Source organism: Podarcis filfolensis, assembly GCF_964270895.1.
Source record: "Podarcis filfolensis genome assembly, chromosome: 8".
Taxonomy (NCBI): Eukaryota; Metazoa; Chordata; class Lepidosauria; order Squamata; family Lacertidae; genus Podarcis; species Podarcis filfolensis.
In genome coordinates, this window is record NC_139611.1 from 63,731,442 (window position 1) to 63,758,318 (window position 26,877).

Below are 26,877 nucleotides of genomic sequence, written 5' to 3' on the forward strand. Positions count from 1 at the left end.
ACCGACGACTCAGGATCCAACAGGGAGGAGGTGCACCGAGTACAGCAGCGCACTCAAGCAGCCCACATACTACAGCTGCCTCGACGAGAAGGAGGGAACTGCGCAAGCTGTGGAGAAAGTCACGAGAGGAGGACCTGCCGTTTCCGCAACGCAGAGTGCAGGCAGTGCAGAAAATTGGGACACATCGCCCGGGTGTGTCGAGCTCGGCCCACCCGACGCCAGGCATCAGATGACCAATCCAAGAGCCCCAGGTCCCGGGGCCCAACACACCAAGGCAACTCGATGGAGCTCACGGACTTCCAGGTATACCAGTTGCCCCACCCCAACGTAGAGAAAATTTATGTAGAGGTACAGATAGAGAGGGCCCCATGCCGCATGGAGCTTGACACGGGTTCAACTCTATCCATAATCTCGGCAAGGACCTTAAGGAAACTGTGTCCTACTGGGGGTCCCAAACTCAGGCCGGCCCCATTCACCCTCCGGGACTTCCAGAAACGTAAGGTCCCCACAATGGGGGTGGGGACCTTCAGGGTGCAATACCAAGGGCGGACGCGGCAACTGGACTTGCTTGTGGTCAAGGGCCCCTACATTAGCTTAATGGGATTGGCATGGTTTGGACCACTGGGGCTAGCCGTCACCGGGGTGAACCACACTACCTTACAAGTGGACGTGGACGCCATATGCAAGGAATTTCCGGGGGTTTTTGATGGGAAATTGGGACAGTATACGGGCCCCCCCATTGCTCTACAGCTTGACCCCGCAGTACGACCAGTCAGGCTCAAGGCCCGCCGGGTCCCGTTCGCCCTGAAACCCCATATAGACGAGGAATTGGACCGACTGGTGGAGCAAGGAGTGCTGGAGCCGGTGCCTAATGCCCCCTGGGAAACCCCAATCGTCACACCCGTCAAGCCTAATGGTTCGGTCCGCATCTGCGCAGACTACAAATGTACCATAAACAAGGCCCTCACGGCCCATGCATACCCAGTGCCAGTGGTCAGCCATGTCCTTGCCACCCTGGCTGGGTCGAAAATTTTTGGCAAGCTGGACTTGGCCCAAGCATATCAACAACTGCCAGTAGATGAGGCCACAGCAGAGGCACAGACGATTGTGACGCACAGAGGAGCGTTCAGGGTAAAGCGGCTGCAATTCGGTGTCAGCGTGGCACCAGGCATATTCCAGAATCTAATGGACTCTCTCCTTAAAGGGATTCCTGGCGTCACCCCCTTCTTCGACGATGTGTTGATTGCCGGGCCCACACCAGAGGAGTTTGAGGACCGCCTCCGCACCGTTCTGCACCGTTTCCAGACGGCGGGTCTCAAGGTGAAGCGGGAAAAATGTCTACTAGGAGTGCCTCAGGTGGACTTTCTGGGATTTATGGTGGACGCAGAAGGGGTCCACCCGACTGGGGACAAGGTACGGGCCATTTGTGATGCCCCAGCGCCCAAGAACAAGACTGAACTTCAGGCCTTCTTGGGACTATTGAACTTTTACCATTCCTTCCTTCCCCACAAGGCGGCGGTAGCGGAGCCCCTACACAGACTCCTGGAAAAGCGGGCCCCTTGGGTGTGGGGCCAGCGCCAGGAGGCCGCATTCCAGGCAGTCAAGGACTTGCTTGTCTCAAACTCGGTCTTGGCACACTTCGACGAGAGGCTGCCGGTGTTGCTAGCATGCGACGCCTCACCCTATGGCATTGGCGCTGTCCTGGGACACCAACTCCCGGATGGAAGAGAGGTACCGGTGGCATACTTTTCCCAGACACTCAACGCAACCGAGCGGAACTACTCGCAAATCGACAAGGAGGGTCTGGCAATCGTGAAGGGAGTAAAAAAATTCCATGATTTCTTGTCCTTCACCGTGGTGACTGACCACAAGCCCTTGCTTGGCTTGTTTGCCCCCGAAAAGCAGACCCCCCAAGTGCTGTCTCCTCGTGTCCTCAGGTGGTCAATTTTCCTTGCCAGCTACCAGTATGCACTGATTCACCGCCCTGGGAAGGCGATGGGCCATGCGGACGCCCTCAGCAGGCTACCACTACCGGAAACAGGCCCCGACCCAGCACCTGCACAAGAGGTTATGAGCCTGGAGCTGCTTCCCGACCGCCCCATTCAGGCACAAGAAGTTGCACACCATTCCAAGAAAGATAGGGTCATCTCCCGGGTCCTGGACTGGGTGTGGAGGGGATGGCCCAGCAGCAGCCCCGGGCCAGAATTCGCCGGCTACACAACCCGCAAACATGAACTGTCGGCCCACAAGGGGTGCCTGTTATGGGGAAGCAGGGTCGTTGTTCCCCAGCCCCTCCGCAAAAGGGTCCTCACAGCCCTACACGAGACACACCCAGGGGTAGTAAGAATGAAGGCCCTTGCCAGGAGTTATGTGTGGTGGCCGGGGATCGACGGAGAGATAGAGGCCTGGGTCAAACACTGCCAGGCCTGCCAAGAATCCCGCCCAGATCCCCCAAGGGCCCCAGTCCAGTCCTGGGAGTCCGCCCGAGCACCATGGTCACGCCTGCATGTGGACTTCGCTGGCCCCTTTCAGGGGAAAACATTCTTCATAGTGGTGGACTCCTACACCAAATGGCTGGAAGTCGCACTGGTACCGTCCACTTCTACGTTCGCAGCCATCCGGGTACTACGCAGGCTGTTTGCAACCCACGGGCTCCCTGACACTCTCGTCTCAGACAACGGGACTGCATTTACGTCAGGAGAATTCCAAACCTTCACAGCGCAGAACGCCATCCGCCACATCCGTTCGGCGCCATTCCACCCTGCCACCAATGGCCAAGCAGAACGCATGGTGCGGACCACCAAGGACACCCTTCGCCGCATGACGCAAGGGGATTGGGAGTACCGCCTTGCCACATTCCTCCTAGCACAACACAGCACCCCCAGCTCAACGACTGGCCGGAGCCCCGCTGAACTACTAATGGGTCGGCGCCTTGCAATCAGATTGGACCGCCTTCACCCCGATAGAGCTCAGGATGAGGTAGTGGTGGGGGAAGGCAGGAACCCCCGGACCTTCGAGGCCCAGGACCCAGTGTACGCAAAGAATTTTGGGGCAGGCCCAGCATGGGTACCCGCCACAGTCACCAGGGTCACTGGTCCCGTGTCGTACGAGTTGCTAACGGATGGGGGGCAATGCTGGCGCCGCCACTGCGACCAGATACGGCGACGATTCCCGGGAGAAAACCAGGAGGAGGAAAGGTCAGAGGAGTCCCAAGGGAACAGAGGGGCAGTGAGGCCCATAGAGCAGGAGGGGCCAGCAGGAGAGGCAGAATCAGTAAATACAGAGAGGACCCGCGAGGCCGAAAGGACACCGGAACCAGAACCACGACTGAGCGAGCCGGTTGCACCAGACCAAACAGGCCCATCACAGCCAGCATCCTTGGAACATGAGCCAGAACCTGAACCCAGGCCGCAACGCACACGTAGGCCACCGGTGTACCTTGAGGACTATGAATGCGACCTCCCGGGCAGGACTGGAACTTAGAGGGGAGGGGTGTTATGTACTGAGTTGAATAGGATCCAAACTGCAGCAGTCTGATTGGTCCTAGAACAATAGGATCCAAAAGGCAGCAGTCTGATTGGTCCTAGAACAATAGGATTCAGAATGCAGCAGTCTGATTGGTCCTAGAACAATGCAGCAGTATGATTGGTTGGCAGGAACCACCCAATCATGCTCCAGATAGAAGTGAATCCACAACTTGATTGGCTTACAGTAGAATTCCGGAATTAGCCAATCATGTGCAGCCCATTGTGTAAATAATGTATATAAAGCAGATACTTTGAGGGGACTTTCATTCATTCATTCCTCCTCACCACTATGAGCTGAATAAAGAGCATGAAATCACTTTGCGACTCTGAGTATATTTCATATTTTGTAAAATTTGCATAGTTTTTTGGAAAGCATGAACTGAATCGAAAGTCTCACCCATTCCTAATTATTACAATAACAATTACTGTCTTATTTATGCACAGTCCTTACTGTGATGCCTGAGTGGGTGACTCCCCCTACATATTTTTGCTATATCCTCTGTAAACCTTGGAGGCTGATACTGTCCTCTTGTCTTTTCCAGTGGTCCCATTTTAGCTACAGTTCTGCCGGCATCTGGCAGCTGTGTTTGCTATTAGAAGGAACGATGGTTATTACTGCACCATCTGGGCACATCCTTGCACAGAGGCCTATATTCCCAAGGAGCCTGAAAGCAATGGAAGGGATTAAGCGAAGTTACGGAGGGTAGAGCAAGCAGGGCTGCCCACCTGTCATTCACACCTGATGCCATAGTGATGGCAGATGATGCTTCTCTTTGAAGGCCCGATTGACAAGGCTTCAAAGTAAACTGCAGAGCTTTCCAACAGCCCTTTGTGAACATCCTCACACAGGGATGTTTACAAAGGGCTTTCAGACCCCCACCCTTACCCCCACATTTCTCCTTCAAACTGCGGAGCTTAGAAGAAGAAGAGGGGGAGTGTTGGAGGTGCATTCACACCCACCCTCCACACTGCTCCTTTAAACCTTAGCAGAGGTTTGAAGGAGAAACTCAAGGAGTGTTTGAAAGCCTTGAGCAAGGTGTACTCCTACTGCTCACCAGCTGATGGGTGGGAGCACACATTCAGATGCCTCCCCTCCATGCTTGTCCTTCAACCCTCTACTGAGGTGTACACTAGAAATAGAGAAGGGGGCAAAAAGATAATAGTAACACCAACTGTCTGGTACATAATGGAAGGGTAGGTGCCACTACAACAGAGCAGCGGCATAGCGTGGGTTGCCGGTGCCCGGGGCATGGCAAGTGTTGCGCCCCTCCCCCCGGTGGACTGGGCAGCTAGGGTGGGGGCCTGTGCCAGGAGGGCCCATGCAGAGCCCACGCAGAGGGTGAATGGAGCCTGCCTCCGTGCCTCAGCTGCAAAGGCTCTGTACCTGTCATACCTGTACCTTTTAGCAGCAGCATCACATGATGGGCGATATTCCACCCCAACGATCCCCCAAACCACTCCATTTTGCCCCACTCTCCCTCTTTGCCCTTTCCTCTGTTGTTTTGTGTTGCATTACAGATGGCAAATTCCTTGGGACAGGCAGGGATGCATGGAAAAGGTGGGGCACAAGGAGCGGTTTTGGTATTTCATACTAATTGTGTTTCTCCCTGTAACAGGATCCAGCCCCTCCAACAAATTTACAGCATTCATCCGGGCTGTCTCGCCTATTGTCTCCCTTTCTCAGCCCATCCTCAAGCTCATCCAAGCTGTCTCTGGGTCCCAGTACTGCGCCCAGGTAAGCAGGAGGTGTGGCTTGTCCTACCTACGGTATAGTACAGTGGCTTTCTGGGAGAACTGCACACTGGTCTTAATGCTGTTATCAGAGGAGCAGAGGGGAGAGGAACTGTTTTGATCAGGTCTGAAGAACCTTTGGCCCTCCAAATGTCGCTGAACTACAACTCCCCTCATCCCTGGCCATTGGCCATGTCTGCTGGGGCTGATGGGAGTTGTAGTTCAGCGACATCTGGAGGCCCAAAGGTTTCCCTGCACCTGCTTTATATGCTCATATAAATCACTTGCATCAAATCGTGATATACTAACTCTGCTGTATTTGGGTGGTCCTTGTGCTCATTCTGCTGAACAGGACTGTGGGTGTCTGCCCTAAAGTCCTGCCTTGATGGTGCCAATGTAACAATTCCTGTCCTACTGCTGATGCCCTTTTTTAAAAAAAACTCTCCAGTGAGACATTCTTCCGCCCCTCCATATGCACCAAGGCAAAATGTCAGAGATGGTAGATTTCTTTCCCTGGAATGGTTGGCAGCTTGGAGGAAGCACCTGGGTGGGCATACAGCCACTGCCACTGCCAGCAGGTGCTCACCTCTCCTTCTACCTGCAGGGCAAGTCCTGTCAGCAATTATGTCTTGCTGAAGAAGAATTCTGCCAACAGGCCTCACCCATCTCAGGCCACCCCAGGTGCTCAGAAATGCACAGCAGCAAATTGGCCTGGGCATGCCAGCCCAGGATGCCATTGCACCCTGGATCCAGGCCATGTTTACTCTGAAGTAGGGGTAGGGGAGGGGGGCGATTCAACTCACATATGAAGTGTGAACTAAATTCGCACTTTCCGAAGCAGTGTGCGAACCGAAATGCCAGCTTTCTTTCCAAATGTGCGCTTCTGCGAATTCTGAGAGGCAGCTCTCCAGCCAGGTAATGTGTACAGTTTCGATAAAAAATGCATATGTTAGTGAAAGTGACATTCAAAAATGCATCGTATTAGGGGAAATGGCTTGGCCAAAATGTGTCTGTTAGGCGGAATGACATATGAAAGTATATATTAGGAAAAATTCACAGTAAAATGCTACTGAATTTTCATAAGGATCTTTATTTTTTAATAATAATAATAATAATAATAATAATTATACTTTTATAAGAAACATAGAATTATAGAGTTGGAAGGGACCATGAGGCTCATCTAGTCCAACCCCTTGCAATGGAGGATTCTTTTGTCCTCGAACCCACGACCCTGAAATTAAGTCTCATGCTCTACCAGCTGAGAACTGAATTTGGGGGAGGGAACTAAGAGAAACTGAATTTATAGATTAATCAGGGGGCCCATTTTACTTCAGCTGAACTTGTTCGAAGTACATATGTTCAGGCACCCAGTCTCAGATGGTATGTGGTAGACGGAAGACTGGGTTTTCTCTGGCGGGAGGCTGGGCTGGCCCAATATATTTTGCGGCCTGAGGCCGAGTAGCAAATGGTGCATCCTGTCTCGCAAATCAAAGTGTATCGCACTCAAGGCAGGTCAAGTCATTACGCCCCATGAAGCAGATGGAACACCCCCCTGTATACCTCTTCCCACTCCCTGCTTCTAAAAAAATGTGATGATAATAAATAGCTTCCAATTTGCCCTTTAATGACACCCAGTAGCCTGAGGCTGCCGCTTCATTCTGCCTGATGGTAGGGCTGGCCTCTGAGAGAGGCCCAGCTCCCTTGTTCAGTCATGCCACAAAAGATTTGTGGCTTTGGGCTGCCTCCCAATTATAAAGCCGGAATGCCAACCCATAAGATGGTTGCGAGGAGAAAGCAGGATATTGATCTGCAACCTATTCACAACCCTGGATGTAGGGCAGGAAAGAACAGAACAGGGGAAGCCTACAAAAATGCAGCCATTCTGGTCTTAACCAAGGAGAAGCAGTGCTTGTTGAGGTGTCGTCCACAATGGCATGGCGCCAGCTACAACCAGGAGTTGAGGCAACCAGTTCTAAACAAGCACAGCGCACAATGGAAATTCAGCTCTTCCCTTCTGATTTGCTACCCTTAATTTTTTTTTATCTCAGCTGTGTGCACACCATGTGATTTAAAACACCTTTCCCCAAGAATTCTGGGAACTGTAGTTTGCTAAAGCTTCTGGGGGTTGTAACTCAGTGGGTGGTAAACTACAGTTCCCATGATCATTTGCCCAGTAGGGGGTATGCCTTACATGTATGGTATGTACACAGCCTTTATTGTGCATGGTCCTCCCTGCCCTACTCATTTTATTGTTTATGATGAGGAGGATCATGTTTTGGTCGGCAAAGTGGAGCCTTGTGCTTTTTCTAGGGATGAGGCAAAATCCATCTCCATTTTGTGTCTTTTAAAATAATAATACGGACTCTGCAGGACCAATATTTAGCTGAGTCAACCTGCAACGAAATAGCAGAATTGTGATAGCCAGTCTTGTGCAAAACCACCATATTATTAGTACAGTATTTAAAAGGCTGATATATTTCCCCTTTTTTTTACTTTGTGAAGATCTTGAGAAATTAGCTCCTTCAAGCTGGGTTCTTGAATACAGGCATGCCTCCAGGCTGCAGCAGTCAGTGGAAGTAGGAACCCTCTTTTAGTCACTTGGGCCTCTGGAAATAAAATGGCCATATTGGGCAAGTGGAAATAGGGATGTGGTAATAGAGAGCAGTCAGTGAAACACAACCTCACAAGTGACCAGTCGCCCACCCCTCCACACCAACTGTGACAGAAGATGCATCGTGGCTCATTTTTACAAATAGGATTCTCCATGGTATGGGAAAATCTGCATGAAGTGTAACAAAAGTATGGGCTGGCATTCCATTGCGATGATGATACCCTGCGGAACCTGCCTCTGACATGCACATACAAGTCACTGAGATCACACAAGAGCTCTCCCGTGTGAAATTGCACAATAAACTCACAGCTGGAAGCAAGCTAGATGGCCTAATCGGCACTTTCCTTGAGTTCATGATTGTGAGTGGAAGAAAATGCTGCTCAAACCTCTGCAAAAGAAAGAAGAAAAAAAGAGTGCAAGGTAGCCCACCACAATGATTTCTCTTCCCATGCACGAGTTCACTGCCACAATGCATGGCAATCCCCATGAGGGACAGCTGCAGATTCCTGCATTGCTGGGGGTTGGACTAGATGATCCTCAGGTTCCCTTCCAACTCTATGATTCTATGGTAATAGCTTCAGGATGGCCATATTAGCACAACAAGTAAAGGCTGCTAGACATGCTGACCTCATAAGAAGAATGATTTGCATCCTTGGGGAAATGTAGTTAAGTGATAAAAGCTGTGTGCATGCCATACATTTAAAGCACATAGCTCCCCCCCCAAGAATCCTGGGAACTGTATTTTACCCCTAACTGAGCTACAGTTCCCAACGCCTTAAACAAACTACAGTTCCCACCGTTCTTTTTGGGGGGGAGGGGATCTTGTGCTTTAAAGCCATAAAGCACATGTTTTGCATTCAGAAGATCCCAGGTTCAGCTCCCAACCTCTCCAGAGAGGGCTCTGAAAGATCCCTGTCTGAAACCCTCGAGAACCCTTTTCACAGCCATCGTAGATCGTGCTGAGTCAATGGAACGATGCACTCTCCTGCTGTAAAAGGCCTCTTCCTACATTCCTGCGTTAACTTTCTAGCTCATGCAGAAGGCAAAGAAGATGTGGAGTGGGAAACTCAAATCACTGGAGAAATATAAAGCCTTCTTGCTAAATTAAACGAAATAGACCCATTACAATACGCGCTCTCCCCCACGAGAGTCTTTTATTAGCAACGATGCTTTGCTTTTAGTAATAATATTGAGGTTGTATTAAAGCGCATACTCTAGATGTCATCTATTAGAGCGGAACTGTAATTGCTTCTAGCATGGTAATTATATGGTCGACGGTAAGTATTCTTTTCTAAAAGAAAAAAAAAATTAGAGATACAAACATAAAAATAAATCCTTTGAAATAGGATGTGGGGCAGGATAGTGAGTAGCTAAACACAAAGACAGTTGTCATCAATCCAGGGAAAGTTTCTCATAAAATGCAGCCTAAGGCTGACATGACGCCATTCATGCAGGTAGGGAAGGTTTTCTTTCAGCCTGATAATGCTTCTTGCTTGCCTCAGTGGGAGGTGTGTGTGTAAGTCGATATTCTTGCTCTGCCCACTTTTGCCTCTGACGCCACCCACCACTAGAATTTGACCTGGAAAGTTGCCTAGAAGGGAATGTACCATACTTTTCCGTCTATAAGACGCCCCCATGTATAGGACATCTGCTATTTTTGGGGACCCTAAGAAAATGGGGGGAGATGGTACAGAGTTGTTGAGCTTTTTTTGTGGAGGAATGTCGAAAATCACTCACCCGCATGTGCCTATTACCCACCCAACTGCTGGAGTGTCAACCAATCAACACCACCTATTGACGCAGCAACCAATAAAATGCACAATAGCCACTTACAGACGCAGCAGCAACCAATAAAACGTCCACCCTATGCACTACCCATGTGTAAGACGACCCCCACTTTTTAGCATGACTTTTAAGGAAAAAACTTAATCTTATACATGGAAAGGTACGGCAACTCAGAGGCCGAAATGGCTTCCTCATTCCTGGCCCTGATATTTAGCAACCACAGGCCAAGGAACAGGAGACTTTATGCTATTCTCTCCATTTATTTTTTTTGTTTTTATACAAAACATGGGTGAGGCCCCTGGCAACTCCCCAGTCTGTTTGATTAAAAAGGTTAATCAAGGTAAGGATACTTTTATTTGCTGGGGTAGAAGAGGGCTGGGCTGGGCTGGCCGTGGGTTTCGGAGGGAGTTACTGTATGTACAGTACACAGAGGCAAACACACCTTCCTTACTATCTAAATACATACACATGCAAACATATTTAAAAAACCTCAAGCCCAGGCTGTCTGATTACATACAGATAGGTTTGCCAGCTTTTGCACCTGAGTTGTCCCTTTAAGGCCATTTGATTTGCAGCAATGAAGCTGGAGACTGGTTATTAATTCCATGCCATTAACTAGTTTCACTTGCTGAGTTCTGCAGACCAAACCTCTCTTAAAGTCCCAAAAGCAAGCCAGTTTCAGTTTGTTTGTTTTTAAAATCTGGTCCGTTGGTGACCTTTCATATACAGCCTTTTGAAGTTAGGATGGAGTCGGGAAAAGTTAGCTTTTATCTGAGAACTCCAGGTAGATAAAAGCATCTTCCTGCACCCTAAAGCTCTTTAAGAAATGTGCACTACTTGCAAAGGGGCCATCCTTCTGTTCTATATCGCCTCCCTTTCCCCCCCCCCCTTATAATTCGCTCTCCTTTTAACATAAGCGAGATAAAACCCATTTATCCACCTTCCTCCAACTTTCAGTCAGCTGCTTGGACGAAGGTGGAGGGCCAGCATCACACGGTCTACTCTACTCCAAGAATGCTTCACCTGCAGCCTATGGGGCCGTATCCAGCCCACCAAGCCACAGGCCTGCCAGCCCTTGCAGCCAATCTGATTGGGAGATAAAGCCTGATCTTTAGAGAGCCACTTCTGGAGGGCAGCGAGAGCACTTTATCTCATGATATAAAATCCCACAGACTGCTCTTCAGAGATCCTCTCTAAAGAACAGGCAGAGGGATCTTTTATCTCTGATCCCAGTGTTGAGATAAAAGCAGGAAGAGGCGTTATCTCTTAAGATGAAAAGGCAACATTCCCCCTCACTCCTGATCTGGGGTGGGGTTAGCCTTAGAATGATATGTAGAAAGTAAAAGGCAACCGCCCCCCCTCCCCCGCAGTGTGGTAGAGGGCGTTCTGGAAATGTGTGCTCACGCACATTTGTCTGTGACAGTTGACATATGATTCTGTGAGTGATATGCCTCCTCTTCTTCTTTCTTTAAATACAGATTTTAGTTTTATGGAGCTGTGAGAAGCCACCCCCACAGAGCAGTAAATGGCCTCAGACGACGGTACCTTTGACCATCATCCAAGGCAGCAGCAAGGTATGCTGCCTTTGACTGCTGTGAAGGAGATACAGAAGTTAAAACATTGGCATTAACGTACCCCGGATAAATGCAAATGAAATTCTTCTTACAATTATTCACAGTAACATATCAGAGTTTATTTTGCCCCGAGTTCTCTCATTCCAATAGGAAATTGTCAGGGAACTGTCATCTGAGACGAAGGAGGTGAAAGGGCTCATGGAGGGTGAGAGAGACCACTCAGCGGAGGAGGGGACCAGCAGGGGGAGAAGTGGAGTTCCAAGGGAAAGTGAGTCGGAGGGAGGGCTCAGAGACACTTCAAGCGAGAACAGTGGGGAGGTTTCAGGACCTCCCGTAGGGACACCCACTCCTCGGCAGAAACTGTCACGCCGAGAGTCCAGAAGACACGTTTCCGTTAAGGAGCTTTTATGCTGGAAGAAGTTCCGTAAACGCCCACTGTCCGATTCAACGAGCGATTGATGGAGCCATGCTTAAGGAGCTCCATCACAGACAGAGGTTTGGGGACTTAGCCAAACTCTGAGGGATCAGGATTTTACGCACAAGCAGCTCACCATCCCATCACAGAAATAAACAAACTCTGATTTTTCAGTAAAGGTGTTATCATGTCTTCCCTGCCTAACCATAACCATTTTTTGTGAATTTAATCCTTGGTGCAATATGCCAGATTTTACTTAATCATTCTTCGCCTTTTGGTATTCCTTCCTTTTTTCATGCCTGATCTACGGTCATTCGTGCTGCATGAAGTAAATGAACGGTCATTTCTTGATCTTCCTTCAATACTATTTTCTTGATAATGCCTAAATAATACTACAGTATGCTGTCATTTTGATCCATGTCCCTCTTGTGTCTCCTTCTCTTCTGCTGAAGGTTAGTGACCGGTTTTTGCCTTACTCCGCCATTGGGACAGATGCGGTGCTGAGTCTGGATGAACACACCAGCCTCTCAACCGGTGAGGTGAGGCAGCTCTCCTGAGCCTTTTAATGGTTTGCTTGCAGACATGGGCACCCGTAATATATGAGCATGCCAAAGGGCATAATATTTGTTGGGCAGTGCCCTGGACTCACACTCACAATTGAAGAGACACAGCACAAAAGGAAAAGAGTCTGGGAGGGAGGAGGAAAAAAGCAAGCTTAGGCACTAATTCTTAGATAATTAAGTTATTGTAGTGAGCAACAGGAATGGATTTTTGGGGGGAGATGAGTCAAAAGCTGTTGGTCTTTTAGCTGAGCTGCTTGGTGAGGCCTTGCACTCCCATCTCTCTCCTTCTCCCACAACTTGGTAGAATTTCTCCTTTTCAGCTGGTGAACTGCCAGCAAGGGAAGACCTTTGCCTTCATCATCGTGAGCTGAGTGAGTTCCAGCTGCTCAGCCTCACTCCCTTGCCGCAAAGGTCCTCAGCGGGGAGCTGCTGCCTGGCAACACCAGGGAGGGCCAAGGATGAGAGCAGGAAATGCCGCCTGCATCAGCCTGGCATCATTTGGGCACTGTGCTATTTCTGCTTCTGATACGGCTGGTCCAAGACATTTTGCTGTCTGAGCTGGAGCAGCAGATATCATTCCCAGGTCAAGATGAATAACAGGCACAAGGCAGTATAAATAGGTGGCATTTCAGGCAGAAAATCCCCCAGACACCTTCCATGCCCCTCAGCAGTAGTAAGAAAAACACAATAAAAATTAAATAACCAACAATTTCCAGCACTCCCATGACATCCAGTACCTGCTGGATGAGGCAGCTGCCTCACTCTGCCTAATGGCAGAGCTGGCTGTGATTCATGATACTGCCCTTGAATGTCATTGCATTCTGCATATTGTTTGTATGCCACCATGAGAGCCTTGGGCAGCGGCGGGAGGGTCTGTAAAGCAGGAAATAAGTATTCTGAATTAGGGGTTCCCAATGTTTGGTCTGCAGACCACCAGTGGCCCCTATACTTCATTCAGGTGGTTCACAGGAGTGACTCTGGTAGCCAAGCCTTATGAGGAACGGTTGAGGGAGTTGAGCTGGTGATAGGGACATAGGAAGGTATCTTACACAGACTCAGATCACCGGTCCATCTATCTCAGTATTATCTACACAGACTGGTAGCAGCCCTCCAGGGTTTCAGGAAGGAGTCATTTTCCTGGCCCTACCTGGAACCTAGGACCGTCTGCATGGAAAGCAGATGCTCTCCCACTGAGCTGAAGCCCTGGCCTTTCGAGGCTCATGCATTTAATTGGTTTAGGGAGTGGTGAGCAAGGGAGAAGTGCTGTTCTTTCAAATAGGGCTTGGAGGAGTAGACAGCTTGGGTGGGGAATATGTCATTCTTTTATTTAAAAACATACAGGCGTGTTGACTTTTCCCAGAGCAAATGCAGCAAAATGCGTAGTAAGTCACTTCTCAAACAGGCAATCACCTGAATGACCACCAACTTGGGTGTCTTTAAAAGAGGATTAGACAAATTCCTGGAGGATAAAGTTATCAGTGGCTACTAGCTTCAGTTGGTGTGTTCTTCTCCCACACTGCTGGCGGCAGTGTGTCCCTGAGTACCTGCTGGGAATCACACACTTAAGAAATCCCCTGCACATGGAAGACTAGCATTTCAAGGAGGAAGCTAGGCTCAAATCCTTTCCTTTTGCCTTTCTGTGTGCAGGGAGTTCTTAGCAAAAGGGAAGCATTCAGACATGTGATTGCCCCACCGCATTCTGAAGCGGCACAGTCCTAGGAAGTAGATACCACCTGCTCTTCTTTGCATGATTGAATTGGCTGTTCTTGTTCCACAATCTACTAAAAAATGCTGGAGAAGGGATGGTGGCTGGGAAGCAGTATCCTTTCTTGGAAGAATGGTGCACTTATCCTCTTCCTTCTCTCTCTTCCTGACTCTCCAGGTTGACTTTGCCTTTGTGGTGTGGAGAAGTTTCCCCGACCGGATTGTGGGCTTCCCTATGCGCAGCCACTTCTGGGATGCCAGCAAGAGCCAGTGGAGCTACACTTCAAAATGGACCAATGAGTTCTCTATGGTTCTCACCGCAGCTGCATTCTACCACAGGTACCCCCCCCCCTTCCTCAGCTATCGCTACTGATAATTACAAGTGGAGCCTGCAACAAAATGTTGCAGCGTTCTCCTGCTCAGCCTTCCAACCAGCCAGCTGTGCTCTCATCTAGGGTGCTCCATTCCATTCTTCTCCCCTCCTGGTTTTCTGTTTTTTCCTTCCACCCCCACTCCCTCGCTGTCTATTGCCACTGAGCGCTGCCCCACCACCCTCAGTCCACCCTCAGCCCCCCCCCTTGCCTGCCTTCTTTCTTACATCCAGTCCAGAGGGTGGCCCTGCTTGTCAACTTCCTCCTCTTTGGTCCCACTGCTGACTTTGAAGAAGAAGAAGAGGAGAGAAATAGAATTAGTTGACTCCATCTGTCATTGGTTCTGGCTGCTGTTGGGCTTTGGCTCCCCCTACTGTTGGCCTCCTTGCCTTCTGCCCAACCAGTTCCAATGAGCACCAGCCCCATCTGCCCCTACTAGACCACTGATTCCCTGAACCGTCCGGAGATAAGTCAGTAATGCACCTGTTTCTCCTTTCCTGCCACTTTACGATGCCTCCGTTTCTTCCCCTCGACAGGTATTATCACAGCCTCTTCACCAATTATTTGCCTGCTAGACTAAGGAGCCTTGTTGATCAGATTGCCAACTGTGAAGACATACTGATGAACTTCCTGGTTTCTGCTGTCACCAAGCTACCTCCCATCAAAGTGACCCAGAAGAAGCAGCACAGAGAGAGTCCTCCGCAGCAGGTACAAGGTGTTTACTGGCCAACATGGGGAGTAGAGGGGGAAAGAGCTGAACAAGGGTTGTTTCCACATCATTTCCCATCCAATAGTCATTTGGACCCCTGAAATGTCACTCCAGATCAGCCTTTCCCAAGCTGGTGCCCTCCAGATGTTCCGGACTATGACTCCCATCAGTCCCACCCAGAGAAGTGCAAATTTTGAACAATAGCTGTTGTTTGTGCATTGTGTTGGAAAGAATTAGGTGTTTCCTCATTAAAATGCAAACAAAGTCACATGTCTCCCTCATTCCATAGGCTAGACCCCGCCCTCCGCACGGGGTGTTCACACATAACATTCAATACGTGTACCAGCTGTGTACCTGTGCACAGACATAGTTAAGCTGTACACTTGTACACATGCTCACTTGCAGGGCTTCATGAGTACACAACCTGTGTACACAATGGCTGAGCTGTACATATCAACAAGTGCTCACTCTTTCACACAAACTTTCACATGCATTTAGAGTCAGCTTATACCTGCATTCAGTATAATGTGAACAGCCCTTATGTGAAATCTCTATGTGAATTGCAGAGAGGAGAAGCCCTGAACCCTTGCATGGCTTCTGAATACCACTTTTGCAACATCCTTTTTTTTGCAGGGGACAGGGGGTTATTTCACAGCAATGTGTCTGAACTCTCCCTCCCATTGCCTGCCTTTGTTTCCCCTGCAGCTGTTGAAGAGCGCTCCCCCATCCAATGGGAACCTTCATTTCTCTCAGCGCCAGGAGTGCGTCAATCAGTTTGCAGCCTGGTTTGGGTACATGCCTCTGGTGCATTCCCAGTTCCGCCTGGACCCCGTGCTCTTCAAGGACCAGGTGTCCGTGCTGCGGAAAAAGTACCGGCATCTAGAGAGAGCCTAGCTCCAGAGAGAGCAGGAGGAGACCTCTTCCCTCTGGGACAAGAAACGGTGCAGAAGGAGCACTGGCAGCCTCAGCCCTCCCTGTATTGGACACTGGGAGTACCTGCAGTGCCGTGGCACACAGATGGGTTGCTGAGCTGGGACCCATTCCATCAGTAGCATTGCAAGGAAGGAGACTACAGACCCCCTCCGTGGGGCACTGCACCCAGAGCCTTCTAACTTTCGATACTGAAAGGAGGAATACTCTCGTCTTGCTGGTAGCTGTGGAGATGCCAGATGAATTTTCAGTCTTTATTGGGTTTTACCAGTACAAATAAAGGTTTGCAGGAATTGGCTCTGTCTCTCCCTGATTGCTTTTAACAGGACTGTTTTTTCATTGTCTTCACTTCAGATAGAAGTGTCAGCATTTTTTCTGACGTAACCTCAGTTGCTCGGAATCTATTGGCCTGATCTACTATGTCACCCTGCTGGTCATGTGCCGGAACTAGAGGAGGATACGCCATATATATATATATATATATATCTGTTCAAGTTCTTTGTTATTCCCTGCTTTCCAGCAGATGCAGTTTTAAAATAAATAGGTAGATAGGTAGATAGATAGATAGATAGATAGATAGATAGATAGATAGATAGATAGATACTGGGAAGGTGGGGTGGAAGAACTCTGCACATACTCAAAACAATGTGTCCTTTCATTGTTTTTTTCTTCTTTCCCCTGGTTTTTGAATTGGAGGAAAAGGTTGGGGGTCGTATCATGAAATATGCTATCTCCACCCTTTGATTCATGCACTTTTAGCCAGTGGAGGCTGGTGCATCAGGGCAAATGGGGCAGTGTCTTAGTCCAGCCTTAGTCTGCCCTCAGCACCTGCCTGCCTTTCTACTTATATCCAGTCCAGGGTGTGAAACGGCATGTCACCTTCCTTCCTCCTTAGTTTCAGTGTTGACCTTTCAGTTCTCAGAAGGAAGCAGGATGTGGACAAAAGTACAATTAGTGGGCTCTGGCGCCACCTACTGTTTGGCTCCCTGCATTCGACCTTGCTGGTCCCAATGGGAACCAGCCACCACTGGTTTTAGCCAAATCTTTTTTGTCTGTAGTAGCTGTCTAAAAACAGGGATTAAGGGACCATCAGAAAAGGTAAGGGGATTGGGAGGACCCTTTCTTCCTCTGTGATTTGAGAAGTAGTATGTTTATTTGTTTTAAACCACTTACTGTTGGAAAGGTAGGGTTGCCATATGTCCGGAATTTCCCGGACACTGAAGTCAGAAGCAGTGTCCAGGCGGAAATTGCTGAAATTGTGCAGGAAAATACGAACATATGGCAATCGATGTGGGAAGTCTAGATTTTGGCGAATTTTCTTTAAAATAGCTCAGATTTTGCACACAATAAAAAGCTCAGCAACTTTGTGAAACTTTTTGAAATATGGCAACCCTACAAAAGGAAAAGCACTTATTTGTCCTTAAAACCACTCTCTCTCTCTCTCTCTCTCTCTCTCTCTCTCTCTCTCATGAGCAGGTAAAATGTACTTCGCGTATGTTCAGAGACACACAACAGTGAGGTGCTAGTTTTTGGAAATGCATGGGTTGCAATGCATAACCAGGCCTCTCTCTTTTTGCCTTTGAAAACAAGCAGGTGGAAATTCAATAGTTGAAGCATTTCCCAGCATGCAGTTGCAGCGAGAAGATATTCCACCTGCTAAATTTCTGCTTATTATCAAAGACAAGAGATTGGATGCAGGGCAGGTAGGAGAGATTTTTAGCAGGATTTCTCATGTCCTCACTGTTTGCAGCAGACCTTTGTTGTTGCTGCTGCTGCTGTTTTAACAATAACAAGCAAGCAGGAGGAGAGAAAGAGGAAACCTTTGCAAACATCAGTACCTGGGGGTTATGTAATCTGGTTCCTCCTTTGGGTTCCCGTTGTCAGAGGCAGCAAGAGGAAGTGAACAGACTTGCACGAGAGGCAGGAGAGGAGGAGGCAGACAGGCCTGCGAAGTGTGGTTGCCAACTTTCCAACCAGCTCTTGTAGTTGCCCATTTTAGCAGCAATCTTCCCCTTCCAGGTGCTTTGGAATCCAGCTGCCATCAGCCCAAGCCATCATGGCTAATGGCCAGGGATGATGGGAGTTGTAGCCCAACATCTGGTGGGCACTAGGGTTGGGGAAAGCTGATCTGCAGGAACGAGCAGGCCAGTTGGGAGGAACCTTTAGCTTCCCAGTTGGTACTGAACTTCAGTTCCCATCAGCACCAGCAAACATGGCCAGTTGCCAGGGATGATGGGAATTGTAGTTCATCAACATCCTGAGAGGGGCAAATGCTCCTCACAGCTTAAGCAGGTACCAGGTGCAATTAAAAAGCTTTGACTCGGTTTCTGGAGCTCAAACAGGAACAGGGGAAACAAAATAAAAAAATTCCTTCCAGCAGCACCTTAAGAGACCAACTGAGTTTGTTATTGTTATGAGCTTTCGTGTGCATGCACACTTCTTGCTCATACCAATAACAAACTACAAACAACCACACCCTAGGCCAACCCCAACCTCTCTCACTACCAAAGAAACACCAATGAACAGCAGAGAACCTGCACGAGCAACGCTGACACCAAACCCTACATACATTAAGCAAAATAGAAACATTGCCACCCGACCCCCCCCACCCCCCATCTTCCCCCCTCCACCCCCTTCCCCCCCCCCAATGTCTCAACAAATGAAACTGATTTGTAAAAATGTTACATGGAAAAAATACGAGAGACATTACACATACTTCTGTAAAACAAGGAAATCTTTAATAAAAAAAAAACCAATAACAAACTTAGTTGGTCTCTAAGGTGCTACTGGAAGGAATTTTTTTATTTTGTTTCGACTACGGCAGACCAACACAGCTACCTACCTGTAACTAGGAAAAGGGGAGGCTGGCTCCCCCCCCCAAGCCAATTGACAGCCCCAGTGATCCACTAGGGGTGGCAATCCATGAGGCAGTTTTCCTGCTCAATCCCCATTGAGGCTTGCACACTTCCATGCTAACTTCCATGCTAGCTAGTGGGGAAAGGTCTTAGCTCAGCAGTAGAGCATCTCCTTGCATGGAGACCAAGGTCCCAGGTTCAATGCCTGGCATCTCCAGGTCGGGCTGGGAGAGAGACTCCAGCATCAAACTCCAGAAAGCTGCTGCTAGTCAGTGCAGACAGTAATGAGCTAGGTGGACTAATGATTTGACTCTATGAAAGACAGCTTCCTATGTTCCTGTCCACTATTTGGACGCTCTACCCAGGGCATTAACATGTCTCATGCAGCCCAGCCCTCCCTATTCCACCTAAATCTGATTTGTATGGCAGTGGAATTTTCAAGCTGGGAGGCAGCAATTGGCTAAAGAGAATCTACTCAGTTGCATAATTTACAAGCAATTGATTTGGTCCAGGTCCCTGTTGCAAAAGAGATAAAATGAGACTTGGGGAAGAAGGGGCAGAGGTAAGAAGCTGCTGTTTTGTCTGCCAAAAGACTACTGGGTTTTTTTGAGGGTGGGATTTGTGGTTAATATTCTCCTGGCAAAAGGCTGTGAAAAATGAGGCGCTTAGAAAGACGGGGATGGAGGCTAGGGAGGAGAAAGGAGCCATAAATAATTCCTTGGCATGAGTGTTTCCTGGTGGGGGTTTTGGACGCTGCTGCAAAGCGTTTCCCACATCCGTGTGTTTCATTCCTTTTAGAATTTTTAACTGGCAGAATCCACTCTTTCATGATGATTAGGTATTACAGTGGGGAAGATTAGACCTAGGGCCATGTATGCTTTTTTAAATAAATTGAGACTGCCACTTGGTTATAGGGATTTGTAGCTGGTATTTGCACAAATGTGCATGCTAATAGGTTGCAGATTTAGAATTAAAACCACCTTTTTTTCCCCTAGGGACGCGGGTGGCGCTGTGGGTAAAACCTCAGCGCCTAGGGCTTGCCGATCGCATGGTCAGCGGTTCAAATCCCCGCGGCGGGGTGAGCTCCTGTCTTTCGGTCCCAGCTCCTGCCCACCTAGCAGTTCGAAAGCACCCCTAAGTGCAAGTAGATAAATAGGTACCGCTTTATAGCGGGAAGGTAAACGGCGTTTCCGTGTGCTGCGCTGGTGCCGGCTCGCCAGAGCAGCTTCGTCACGCTGGCCACGTGACCCGGAAGTGTCTCCGGACAGCGCTGGCCCTCGGCCTCTTAAGTGAGATGGGCACACAACCCTAGAGTCGGACACAACTGGCCCGTACGGGCAGGGGTACCTTTATCTTTTTTTCCCTAGGAGAGTAAAAGAAAAAACACAGGTTTTTAACAAATAAAGGTTTCCAGAGCATTAAACAATGCAAAAGATAATAATGACAGTCTGCATAATTACTTTTAGCAGTCATCCTTCCTCTTTTTTTCATTGCTTTGAGAGTGAGGATGGGAACTTCGTTAAAGCCGAACAATATGGAGGTAGAGCACACCTGTTGCTGTAGGATTTACTTATTTATTTAATCTGTATACTGCCCTTCATCTGAAGATCACATTGCAGTTCACAACACAAAAAGGACAGTTGGTTTGAATACCAAATGCTCCTTTAAAAAGGTAAAGGACCCCTGACAGTTAAGTCCAGTCGCGAATGACTCTGGGGTTGCAGCACTCATCTTGCTTTACTGGCTGAGGGAGCCAACGTTTGTCCACAGAGTTTTTCCAGGTCATGTGGCCAGCATGACTAAGTTGCTTCTGGCACAACGGAACACTGAAACCAGAGCAGTGCACGGAAATGCCGTTTACCTTCCCGCCGGAGCGGTACCTATTTATCTACGTGCACTTTGACATGCTTTCGAACTGCTAGGTTGGCAGGAGCAGGGACCAAGCAATGGGAGCTCACCCCGTCGCGGGGATTCAAACCGCCGACCTTTCAATCGGCAAGCCCTAGGCTCAGTGGTTTAGACCACAGCACCACTCGTGTCCCTCAGGGTTCCTTTAGCTTAGCCCAAACTCTACAAATTTATGTACCACGTGAGCCCAAATTCTGCATCAAGAAAAGCTAAAATCAGCAGTCTCTCTCTTAATCATTCCAATGAAGCTCTCTGATAGCACCTAAGAAGGAAGGTAGGGGCCAGTTAGGCATCATGGAAAAAGGAGGACACACATTTCAGTATGCCAATTTATGTGACTATGTGTGCAGATTTAGAAAAACACACACACACAAAACGATTTAAACAAGAAATCCAATATATCTCCTCATAGTGGCCATGTGACCTGTGTGCCACTCAAGTCTGCTTCCCCAGGGGCTCAGAGTTTTCCCTTTTCTGGTTCTTTGTCTTTAAAGTGGACATGAATGGACAGCCCTTCAAAGACAGGACTTGATAGCGCTGTTACTTTACAGCAGTGGTGTCCAAACTCTTTTCAAAGAGGGCCAGATTTGATAAAGTGAAGGGCCGTGAGGGCAACCAAAGGGCTAATCAAAGTTGTTGACCTTTTTTTAAGGATTGAAGTTGTTACGGTTTTTTTAGGATTATATTCCAGGAAACTGCCCCAGGGACTGGATTAAACCGACCAGCGGGCTGGATTGTACCCCCGCAACAGACTTTGGATATGCCTGCTTTACAGAATGCAGCGGAGGGTGCTGACCTGTTATCCATGTTGAAGTAAGATTCAGTGGTACCTCGGGTTAAGTACTTAATTCATTCTGGAGGTCTGTTCTTAACCTGAAACTGTTCTTAACCTGAAGCACCACTTTAGCTAATGGGGCCTCCTGCTGCCTCCGTGCCGCCGGAGCCCAATTTCTGTTCTCATCCTGAAGCAAAGTTCTTAACCTGAAGCACTATTTCTGGGTTAGCAGAGTCTGTAACCTGAAGCAAATGCAACCTGAAGCGTATGTAACCTGACGTACCACTGTATTTAACTGCCCAGAAATCCAGTCAGCTTCTGTATGTGGAAGGGACACCATCTATCTATCTATCCATCCACCCTCAAGGAGCTCAAGATGGCGTACATGGTTCTCCCCTGCGCCTCATTTAATCCCCACAACAACCCTGTGAGGTAGGAAAGGCTGAGATGCAGTGGCTGGCCCAAGGCCACATCCAGTGAGCTTCATGGCGGGGGGGCATTGAACCTGGGTTCCTCAGGCCCTAGGCAGAAAAATGGCTTGGGCTGCCCAGCCAGCCCAGGCTGAGCTCTGTGCAAAGAATCTTCTAAAGTGCAACATGTAGAATCTTCTAAAATCTATCACCTACTGCTGATAGGAATATTTATGCCACTGTGAATAATGTAACGGTTACATAACAAATTGCTAAGTGAAATAAAATTAATGACAGGCCTTCTGGTAATCGAAACTCCATGATCTTTGTCGGACATATTACTCTACGAATACAAGACTTCTCAAGAATATTCAATGGTGTGATGATTGTGGAATTTGATGGCTGCCTGGGATAGGCTGGTATGTTTAGCGTCTCTTGCCCACCTGGTGCATTCCAGATGTTTTGGACCACAGCTCACGTGATCCCAGCCAGAACAGCTATATGTAGAATTTTCTAGAATCAATCACCCTGATGGGAATATTTATGTCACTGTGAATGAAGTCACAGTTACATAACAGGGAATTTAACAGGGGACTTTTTTTGCATGCCAAGCTACAGCATGTTCTTAAGCAAGAGTGCTGTGCTTTGATGCTGGGATGGGAAATTTGTGGCCCTCCAGATGTTGTTGGACTGTGGCTCTCATCAGCCCCAACCGTGAGCCATGCTGGCTTGGGCTGGTGGGAGCCCGAGGATAGTTGGAAGAATGCAAGTTCCCCATCCCACGTTCACAGGTATGGGATCCTGAACATGCACTCTTCTTAAGAAGTGGGATGGTTGAGGCACTATCTAAAAAAACGTGGTAAGCCATTTTGCTGCATGAAGCGAAGGACAAGGAGGCATACCCACACATCCTATGTGCAAAAGCTGACCAGATTGGCAGCTGAATCTTATTTAAACATGGGCAAAGTTTCCCTGGTTTAGGAGAATAGGCCAGGCTCAGGAGGGCAGGGCAGGCTATGTGGCACAACCAGTTGCATTCTCCATTGCCTCTCCTCTGCTGCCTGCCAGCCACAGCATCCGCCCCCTGAGGCAGCTGGCTCATTCTACCTAATGCTGGGGCCGGTGCTGTTGATGATTAAACCTGTTCCCTAACTTCAGGCCTTTTCAAAATAGAAAGCTGGTTAATGAATACTCTCAAAGACGGACAGATGGATGGGAGAAGAGGTTCAGTATCCAGAGAAAAGCATGTATCAGTTTTATATGCTCTCCAAGTCAGACCCATCTGTTGAGGAAATGATGCAAACAAAGAGAAACGGATAAACTGGCACCACTTCTGTGAAACCCACAAAAATACAAACTTTGAAGAGCTGGGATCTAGTGATTAAGTATTTGACACTTAAGTTAGATTTTGGCAATAAAGAGAATAAAACGTTGCACTGTAAATCATAATAAGGCTTATTCTTTCATAAACATTAATTATAAACGGTGAGTGGCTGGGAGATAATGTTTTTGAAATCAAAGTGCTGCTGCCAACGAAGTGCGACTCAAGAGTAGACCAACTGAAAGTAATGAACCATAATCTCAATGGGACTACTGTTGAGTAGGACTAACATTGGTGGAAACCCACAGTAATATATAGTGAGACTATTAAGATGAGGACTAAAATACCTGCATTGTGCAGTATGATTTTTTTTATTTTTTATTTTTGGAATTTCACATGTAATCTTGTAAAATAAGAAGGGGAAAGTGGGTTTTGCACAAAGCAGGCAGGCAGTTCACTTAATATGTCATCAGCCCTGACATAAGATGATAAGGTGGGTGGACTATAAATAGTAACCAATCCATCCATCAATCTGAGCCACGAAGTTCCAGGAGAAATATTAGTTTAATGCAGTGGCGTTTAATCAGAGGATTTATCATCAGTTTCCTCCTAGAGTGCTTGGCTCTGGTCCACAACCCCCTGCTCAAGAACCTTGCCCAAAGAGGAAAGATTGGCAACTGGGTGGCAGTTACCATATTTTTTGCTCTATAAGACTAACTTTTTCTCTCCTAAAAAGTAAGGGGAAATGTGTGTGCGTCTTATGGAGCAAATGCAGGCTGTGCAGCTATCCCAGAAGCCAGAACAGCAAGAGGGATTGCTGCTTTCACTGCGCAGCGATCCCTCTTGCTGTTCTGGCTTCTGAGATTCAGAATATTCTTTTTCTTGTTTTCCTCCTCCAAAAACTAGGTGCGTCTTATAGAGCAAAAAATACGGTACTTAGATTTTCCGAATCCAGAGTGGGTTTCTTGAGGAGTGGTCTTCAAGCAGGCAGGGACCACCCCCTCTTGCAAGGAGGCATTGATCGCCTCCCTGGCCCAGCCAGCTGCCCCTCTCTGCTAGTTTTTATTAGCCAAGAGGGGGCAAGGTTCTAGAGTGCAAGTGGTTGCTCAGATCAACTCAAGCACCTTATCCACATCCTCAAGCCTTACTAACTGGAACTCATCCAACACAAAAACAGCAACACAGTCGGCACTTGCAAAGCCCCATGGCAGCAAGAGCTGTTCTAACAGGAGGCTTTGAGGGAAAAAGAAAAAGCATTTCATGTGATGCTGCCTTAAGCAGCTGTGACTTGCTGACCTCTTTGGGGTCATCGCAGCACGGGGGAAGGCTCTGCACTCCTCCACCTTTTGCACAAAGCACACCAGGCATGCGGCCACGCTGGAGGGATCACGGCGCAAAATGTGCAAGTCTTATGACACGGATTCATCCAGCAGCGCCTGCCCTCGGGGGCTGGACTTGAGGGCAGAAGTCCAAGCCCCCCCCCCTAAGCCAAACAAGCAAGAAGGCTCTTAGAAGGCCAGCAAGGACTAACTTACCACGTATTGAGGTCAGGGAAGTAATATACTTCCCTGCTCTCTAGGGAGCTGTCTATACCAAGCCAGAGCATTGGTCGATTTAGCTCAATATTGTCTACACTGAATGGCAGCAGATCTCCAGAGCTTTCAGGCAGAGATCTCCCAACCGTGCCTAGAGATGCTAGAAATTGAACCCAGGACTTAAGAGATTTACTCTTTGCTACTTGCAGTGGCTTTTCTTTTTTTACCAGGTGAGAAACTGGCTGCTAATAGAAATTTAATTCAGCGGGTCCTTGCCCAACAGAAAGCCCAAACCTGTTACTTAAAAGGCCTAGAGGGAATATTTTAGAGTATTTGTGAGCAACACCACAGCTTAAGGTATGCCTCTGCTGCCCTCTAGTGGTTGGTCAGTGACTTAAGTCAGGCTCAGTGAGCACTAGACATTTACAGTGGTACCTCGGGTTAAGAACTTAATTCGTTCTGGAGGTCCCTTCTTAACCTGAAGCGCCACTTTAGCTAACGGGGTCTCCTGCTGCTGCCGCACAATTTCTGTTCTCATCCTGAAGCAAAGTTCTTAACCCGAGGTACTATTTCTGGGTTAGCGGAGTCTGTAACCTGAAGCGTCTGTAACCTGAGTACCACTGTATGTTTTTTTTTTTTTTGCAAGGCCACATCTGGTCTGTGATGCTTGCAGCCTGCTCACTTCCTAAACCCAGGCCGGCTGCCGTTTGTGGAGAGCCCCTGTCCGAGTGTCCTCTGATGGCCACCCATCCCACAGGCTTGCCTGGTGCTTGAAGCAGTACTAGAGCTGCTATCAGCTGTGGCTGATTGTAAGGCCGTTTTAATTTCCCACAGTTCCTCAGAATGGTTTCTGTGGCCAGTGTCAGCGGGTTCTGCCAGAGCACTACAGTTCCAGGACCCCCCCCCAAAAAAAACCCCACCCAGTGTGGCCAAGCCTTCTTACCACCACCGGCTGGGCTCCTGTGATGTTAGTGGCAGCTGGATTCTCAGAAATTAAGGTGAGGCTTTTCCCGCCACACTGGAAATTAAGCAGGTGAGGCCTTAACTCCAAGCCATTCAGAGCATGATGCTTTAAGTTCTGCATCGGACTGCTGTCAAAGGCATAAGAGCAGACCCCTCCCCCCATTTTAACAGATCACTCTTAATACAATTTATAACAGCTTCCTCACCCTATTCCCATGACCTCAGAGCAGCATAACGGTACATAACAATGAAAGCATTGCTTTGTATCCCAACAGCAGTGGCCTTACACAGCCAGGCTGCACCTTCCAGCGCCACCCAGTGGCAACCCTCAAAATCTGCTCCCAGAGGGATAGAGGAGGACGGTGAAGTCCTGTTGTGTGTGTGTAACTTTGGCTTCAACCAGTTATTAAAAGTTTGTGGTGAAGCCAGTTCTGTAAATTCTCAGAGTGATGCTACGTTGGACACCTCAGGGCATTGTGGGAAATTTAAATGGTGAGGCAATTCTATGGCTAGGGCTCTCCTCAGTCCTGGAGTTGGCCCTGAACTCTAGATAAGGGATGGAGGGAACTGTCAGCATCTTCTTGGTTTCTCATTCTTCCAATCTTCAGTTCTCTACCTCTCCTCATCAGTTTGCATTCTTTCTTTTTAAGAAAAAGCTCCTCATGAAAATTTATCACCACTTTTAGGGAGCCTCTCTCCAAAACAACCTTCTGGGATGCTATTTTGACAAACATACACATCTCTGTAAAGCAATTTCTCCCGAAATAATGTATTTTTGTATTTTATATGCTAGGGCTACCATACGTCCAGGTTTCCCCAAACATGTCTGAGAATTGGTCGTTGTAAATAGTTTCCAGGCGGGATTTCTGGAAAATGGCAAAATGCCTGAGAAAACCCAGACGTATGGCAACGGGGCTGTTTTTGTGTTGATAATAATAATAATAAGCTCAAAAACACTTTTTTTTTTTTGCATATAATGGCAACCCCATTATATGCACAAAAATATAGTGGTACCTCGGGTTATGAACTTATGGTAATTCATTCCAGAGGTCCATTCTTAACCTGAAACTGTTCTTAACCTGAGGCGCCCTTTCCCTAATGGGGCCTCCTGTTGCTGCCGCGCAATTTACATTCTCATCTGGGGACAAAGTTCTCAACCCGAGGTACTACTTCCGGGTTAGCAGGGTTTG

The 26,877-nt window shown here is 48.2% G+C and overlaps 1 protein-coding gene across 1 annotated transcript in view; it reads left to right on the top strand.

Moving 5' to 3' along the window:
- The window catches only part of EXTL1 (exostosin like glycosyltransferase 1), a 65,157-nt gene extending 48,941 nt beyond the window's left edge, over positions 1 to 16,216 (top strand). Inside the window, exons 6-11 of the mRNA XM_083625524.1 lie at positions 5,144 to 5,262; positions 11,133 to 11,228; positions 12,096 to 12,182; positions 14,089 to 14,249; positions 14,818 to 14,989; positions 15,696 to 16,216. Of these exons, the coding sequence (XP_083481650.1) occupies positions 5,144 to 5,262; positions 11,133 to 11,228; positions 12,096 to 12,182; positions 14,089 to 14,249; positions 14,818 to 14,989; positions 15,696 to 15,884 (824 nt within the window). The 3' untranslated portion in view covers positions 15,885 to 16,216. The remainder of the gene's footprint in view (positions 1 to 5,143; positions 5,263 to 11,132; positions 11,229 to 12,095; positions 12,183 to 14,088; positions 14,250 to 14,817; positions 14,990 to 15,695) is intronic.
- The last annotated feature ends 10,661 nt before the right edge of the window (positions 16,217 to 26,877 follow it).